Genomic DNA, 6426 nt, shown 5'->3' with positions numbered 1-6426 from the left:
CCCGTCGTCCTTGCCTCGTCTCCCGGGCAGGGCAGCCTCGCCAGCTCGCTCCGGAGGCCCGCCTTCCCCGCCTGCCGGAGCTCCAAGTGCAACGCAGCCGCGCAGAGCCAGGCCGGGCCGGGTGCGGGGGGTGCCTCGAGGGGGCCGAGGACACTGTGGGGGGGGAGAGACAGACGCCCGTGTGAAGGCCACCTACTCCCGCAGGTGAAAATGGGGCAGTGGCCAGAGAACGGGTGGCAGGCAGCCCTGCCGGCCTTGTTTTCCGAGCCTGGGCACCCCCAAACCCCCCCCAACCTGGCCCTGCAGGGGACCTGGTACAGTCATAGAGAACAACCCCAGGGGACACAAGTGTGTCCCGAGCCAGCCCCGCCCAGGCTGTGGCCCCGACTCCAGCCTCAGAGGGAAGCTGTCGGTGCAGCTCCGCGCCCCCTTCCACAGCGGCCCCCACGCACCTCCTGGCAAAGTGCCGGGCCTCCTGCAGCCTCTGCAGCTCTGAGGGCAGCGGCCCCCGTGAGCACCGCGTCCACCGGCGGCGAAGCTCGGGCTCCAGGCGGGGCCACCACAGCTGGTGGGACACAGGGACACACAGGTAGGTCAGTCTCGCCACCAGGGCGACGGGGGAGCTGTGATGACGGCTGGGCCCACACGCTCCGGGCACTGCTCACTTAAGGCCCAGAGCGTCTCCCCGGGGCCCGTCCTCCCCGGGCGCAGAGGAACGCGAGACACTGCCCCGAGCTGGGCCGGGTCCTCCCGCGTCCCTGCTGAGCGGGCAAGGTCCATGCACAGCCAGCGAGGGGAAAAGCGGGAAGGCGGCAGGGCCCAGGCCGCTGTTCCCAACGCACTTTCTGCGACGCACTTTCTCCGCCACCGAGAACCGCCAAGGCTCTAACAGGACAGGGTCATGCTGCCAGGAGGCCCGGCAGGCCGCCTACCAGCGCTGAGGTCAGCAGCAGGGGACACTGGGTGCCACAGGCCGTCAGGGTCAGGTCGGCTGCCAGGGAGGGGTCGCTGCTCCGGGAGCAGGCGTCGAGGAGGCCCTGCGGGAGAGCGGCCACACCGGGGTTGGCACCCGCCTCCGGGGCCGAGCGGCCGTGTGGGAGGCGGGGCGGGGCGGGGTTACCCTGAAGAAGTGGAGGGTGATGTCGTGGCTCAGGGCACCGTCCTGCGAGAAGTCTCTCTGCAAAAGAGCAGAGGCCGGGGAGGAAGAGGCCTGAGGACAAGGGGCCCGACCGCGGAGCCGGGCAGTGGCCCCAGGGAGGCCGGGGCTCTGGCTGCCCGCTTCTCGTCCAGTCCCTCTGCTGCTTCTCTACAAAGCGGGGCGGGGGGGGCCCTCCTTGGCGGAGGGCAGGGGGCGGGTGGGGAGGTGTTCACAGGGGCCAGGTCGCAGGTGACAGGGGTGTCACCTTCGGGAAGGATGCCACGCTTCCTGTCCTCGGTGACCCGACGTGGGCAGGACACTCATGCTGGGGCCACTGGCTCCATGTGAATGTCCCAGAACCGGCCCTCCGTGGCCAGAGGGCCCTCGTCCCTGCCCCCAGATCCCTCACCCGCCACCTACCAGCTCAGTGTTGACCAAGTGGAAGAAGTCCTCGCAGGCGAGGGCGGCTGGCGGTCCCGCCTGGGGGCTGCCGACCAGCACGGTGGGGGGCAGGCCAAGGAGGACCCTGGGGGCGGGGGAGGCGTCCATGGTGACTCGAACGGCGCTCCCATACCAGCCGGGTACCCAAAGCCGATGCGCAGGTTTCACGATGAGCAGGAAAAGGGACGCGGGTTAACACCCAGGCGCCCAAACCGGGGGAGCCCGGCCTCACGTGTTCAAGGGCACAGCCTCGGGGCCTCTGAGCACCTCTGCCCTGAGCTCGCTGAGGCTCCTGGCTGAGCTGCGACCCCCGCCCTGCTCGCCACGCGAACCCCGAGGAGATGCCGTCCCACGTGGGGCAGCGGAGCTAGGTTACCGTCTGAACATGAGCAGCTCCTGCTGTCTCTGAAGGCGGGTGGCCACGTCCTGCCCGCGGGCCAGAGCCCGGAGCCGCCGGCGGAACAGTCCAAAGAGGAAGTGTCCCCGAGCAGGAGAGGGGCCGAGGGGGGCCTCTGGGCCCTGCTGCAGGTCTCCAGCCAGCTCCTGGAGGAGAGCAAGCCAGGGCAGCAACGCCCGGGGCCCACGCACCCTCCCGGGGACTCACGTGGGGCTGGGAGAGGGACTGTGACGAGCCTTTACTAGGAAAGCACCCCCAAAGCACAGGGTTTACAAAAATGAAGAGCAGTAGCGAGAACACGCTCCCGCGCGCCCCAGCTGACACCTCGCCCTTCCCGTCGGCGCTCTCTGGCGAGGACACACGTGCCACATGCAGAGCTGCTCACACAGCCCACGTCCCGTCACCACCCCATCCTGCGGCCCAACCCCGTGACTGGAGCTCGGTTTGCCCTTTCTGGTCACTTTCCGCCACGTCCACTTGTGATGAACGTGGAGGAAAAAGGTACCCTTTTTTGTGGGAAGTGTCCCTCCTTTGTAAGTTCATTTTCCCAGTGCTCCCAACCGCATCCGCCACAGTTTCTTTCCTTCCTCGCACTTCCCAGCACTCAGGCCCATGTCTGTCCTCCCAGTTCCTGAACGCAGGCACTTTCAGAGAGCAACAGCAGGAATGCCAGGAAGCATGAAATCCGCAAAAAACAGAAGCGCCCGGATGCGGCCAGTTCCACACGCCCACTGCACACGCGGTTCCACACGCCCGGGCCACACAGCGGCGACACGCGCCCCACACACAGCAGACGAGGCGGCAGGAGGGCCTTGGTCTGGACTCCGACCCAGGAGCTCGCTCTCGGGGCCTGACCTTTATCGCCCTCCAAAGCTCCGCGGTGAGAGGCCTGTGCCCCTGGCGGTCCAAGGTCTGAGCCCCGTTCCTCCCTCTCCTCGAAAAATCACCCGGGACCTGCACGGGCTCCCGTCTCGGCAAACTCTCGATCCCTCACCAAGTGGAGGGTTATTTTCACCACGTCAGAGCCTGACCTCTCAACACGTTAAAAAGCAGAAAAAGGGATGGAGTTCCCGTCGTGGCGCAGTGGTTAACGAATCCCACTAGGAACCATGAGGTTGCGGGTTCGGTCCCTGGCCTCCCTCAGTGGGTTAAGGATCCAGCGTTGCCGTGAGCTGTGGTTGCAGACGTGGCTCAGATCCCGCATTGCTGGGGCTCTGGTGTAGGCCGGTGGCTACAGCTCTGATTCAACCCCTATCCTGGGAACCTCCGTATGCCGTGGGAGCGGCCCCAGAAAAGGCAAAAAGACAAAAAAAAAAAAAAAAAAAAAACCCAGATGGGGTGAGCTACCAAAGTCTGTATTTTAACTTCCTCTGTTTTCCAACTTTAAATGTGCTGAAGCCTGGAGGTACTTCCCGTATTACAGCTCTCGCTTCTGTATTTCTGTGGTGGCCAGTGAGGCCAGTCCACAGAGCACAAGGGCACTGTAGTCGGAACTGCTGTGTGTATTCATAAAAAAATACCCGAATAGCACATGGCTTAAGTGCAGTGGACACACGGAATTTTGCACCTGCTAACTTACCTGCAATCTGGAAAAAATATCCCGATTTCCTGTGTAGCCACTGACAGCCAAATGGGAATTGTCCGAGTGGCCATCACTCCGTGACCTGAAATGGAAACACAGCGAAAGCCTCCTGAGGTTTTCCTACCTGTGCTGGGCGCTCCCCTCCTGCCGGTGGGGCGGGGTCACAGGCCTGGGGACATGCACAGGGGCGTCCACAGCAGAACATGAGCCCTGACTTCAGGGCGACAAGAGTAACGCGGGCCCTGACCCAGTGCAATTTATCCCAGGAAAGCAACAAAATCAACCAACACACACACACACACACACAAAAAAAAAAAAAAAAAAAAAGAAGAGCCATTTCCTCAAAAAACAAACGATGCCCAGAGAGCTCACTGGTGGAGCAGTGACCAGCGTTAGGACCGGGCACGTTCACCATTGCAGCCCGGGCCCACCTCTGCTCTGGGCACCGAGACACCACGTCAAAGCTCCGCACGCCGCAGCCACCGGACACTCACATAAATGGACAAAACCTTAAAATCAAGTCACGCAAGGAGATCCCGCTGCAGCGCAGAGGAAACAGATCCGACGAGGGACCATGAGGTCGCGGGGTCGATCCCTGGCCTCGCTCAGCGGGTCAAGGATCCAGTGTTGCCGTGAGCTGTGGTGCAGCTCGGATCTGGTGTGGCTGTGGCTGTGCTGCAGGCCAGCAGCTGCAGCTCCAATTCAACCCCGAGCCTGGGAACCTCCACATGTCACAGGAATGGCTCTAACAAAAAAAAAAAAAAAATCAAGTATTGCAAGAAACATATGAGCAGAATAAGGACCCCAGAACCGGAGCTCCCTGGTGGCCTAGCAAGTAAAGGACCCCGTGTTGTGCCTGCTGTGGTGGGGGTGCCACCCAGCCTGGGAACCCCTGCAGGCCGAGGGTGCAGCCAAAAGACAAAACACCGCACAGATGAAGCATTAAACTAAGTTTGATACACGTTGGTGATAACAAACCAAACACTCAACAGACCAGAGTGCACGAGCCCGTAACCTGGCCAAGGCCTTTCACGAGGACCCGCGGTTGGCATCGCCTTTCAGGATGAAAGGCTGGAGACGGTCCTCCAGAAATCGGGACCGGGACACGTCCACTCCACTCTGCACTGCAAGTTGTAGCCAGGACCGTTCAGCAAAAGCATAAGTCAATCAATAAAAGGCACCTGAATTGGGAAGGAAAAGGTTAAACCCCCTCTCTCCACCGACGACAAGACCTCGTATGTAGAAAATCCTCGAGTTCCCGTGGTGGCTCAGTGGATTAAAAACCTGACCAGTATCCATGAGGTTGCAGGTTCGAGCCCTGGCCTCGCTCAGTGGGTTAACGATCCGGTGTTGCCGTGAGCTGTGGTGTGGGTTGCAGACGCGTCTCGGATCCTGCGTTGCTGTGGCTCTGGCGTAGGCTGGTGGCTACAGCTCTGATTGGACCCCTGGCCTGGGAACCTCCATATGCCACGGGAGCAGCCCACGAAATAGCAAAAAGACAAAAAAAAGAAAAAAAAAGAATAAATTTAATCAAGGAGATATAAGACTTATATACTGAAAACTTAAAAACATTGCCAAAAAATACTAAAGGTGACCTAAATGAAGAAAGACAGCCCATGTTCATGGATAGGAAGTGAGCTGCAGACACACCGCAATCAATACCAGAATCCCAGCTGGTTTTGTAGAAAGTGGTAAGCTGGTCCTAAAATCAGACTAGAAACAAATAGTCTTGAAAAAGAAGGATTAAGTTTGGGGACTCATATTTTCCAATTTAAAAACGTATTACAGGAGTTCCCATCGTGGCTCAGTGGTTAACAAATCCGAGTAGGAACCATGAGGTTGCGGGTTCGATCCCTGTCCTCACTCAGTGGGTTAAGGATCCGGTGTTGGCGTGAGCTGTGGTCTAAGTCACAGACACGGCTCGGATCCTGAGTTGCTGCGGCTGTGGTGTATGCCAGCGGCTACAGCTCTGATTAGACCCCTAGCCTGGGAACCTCCATATGCCACAGGTGCGCCCCAGAAAAAAAAGGCCAAAAAAAGAGAAAAAAAAACTTATTACAATTTGGTACATCTACACAATGGAATTCTACTCAGCCATAAAAAAGAACAAAATAATGCCATTTGCAGCAGCATGGATGGAACTAGAGATACTCCTATTAAGTGAAGTAAGTTAGATAGAAAGAGAAAGCCAAATACCATATGATGTCACTTATATCTGGACTCTAATATATGGCAAAATCAACCCATCTATAGAAAATAAGCAAACTCATGGACTTGGAGAACGGATTTGTGGTGGTTGTGGTTGCCGAGGGGGAGGGGGAGGGAGTGGAATGGACTGGGTTTGGGGTTAGGAGACGCAGACTGTTGCATCTGGAGAGGGTAAGCAATGAGGCCCTGCTGTGGACACAGAGCACGGGAACTGCATCCAGTCACGTGTGATGAAACACGAGGGAGGAGAACGTGAGGAAAAGTGTGTGTAAACGTCCGTGTGTATGTTTAGAGATACGTATAACTGGGTCACCTTACTATACAGCAGAAAATTGAAAGAACATTGCAAATCAACTATAATAAAATTTTAAAAGTCTTGCCATTCCCCCCAAGAAAATAGCCAAACAAATATGAAATATAAAAAAAAACGAAAAAACCTTATTACAAAACTACAGTCATCAGAACAGTATGGTACATTTTCCTTTTCCTTGGTGGCCCAGTGGGTTAAGGATCCAGTGTTGTCACTACTGTGGCACAGATTTGACCCCTGGCCCAGAAACTTCCACAAGCCATGGATGCAGCCGAAACAAAAACCAAAAACAAAAAGAGGAGTTCCTAGAGTTCCTGACACAGTGCAATGGCATTGACAGTGTCTTGGGA

At 57.8% G+C, this 6426-nt stretch overlaps 1 protein-coding gene across 14 annotated transcripts in view; it reads right to left on the bottom strand.

The window, feature by feature from the left end:
* Positions 1–6426, bottom strand: part of FANCA (FA complementation group A) — a 46908-nt gene that overhangs the window by 2200 nt on the left and 38282 nt on the right. For 12 of the 14 annotated variants that reach the window (XM_084959141.1, XM_084959142.1, XM_013994301.3 and 9 more), the window contains 7 exons: positions 3556–3640; positions 1956–2122; positions 1559–1664; positions 1121–1177; positions 933–1037; positions 453–565; positions 15–153 (listed from right to left, as the gene is read on the bottom strand). In XM_084959141.1, coding sequence (XP_084815267.1) covers positions 15–153; positions 453–565; positions 933–1037; positions 1121–1177; positions 1559–1664; positions 1956–2122; positions 3556–3640 — 772 coding nt within the window. Of the gene's footprint in view, positions 1–14; positions 154–452; positions 566–932; positions 1038–1120; positions 1178–1558; positions 1665–1955; positions 2621–3555; positions 3641–6426 lie in introns of all 14 variants that reach the window. The other 2 variants (XR_014805201.1, XR_014805202.1) reach the window with 1 other exon arrangement.

The sequence above is a fragment of the Sus scrofa genome, chromosome 6 (assembly GCF_054392235.1).
Source record: "Sus scrofa isolate SSC_HxYL_T2T_F1_AM1 chromosome 6, Sscrofa_HxYL_maternal_Yorkshire_Landrace_v2.0, whole genome shotgun sequence".
Lineage (NCBI taxonomy): Eukaryota > Metazoa > Chordata > Mammalia > Artiodactyla > Suidae > Sus > Sus scrofa.
The sequence above is the reverse complement of the archived record's forward strand: the minus strand, read 5'-3'. Positions and strand labels throughout refer to the sequence as shown.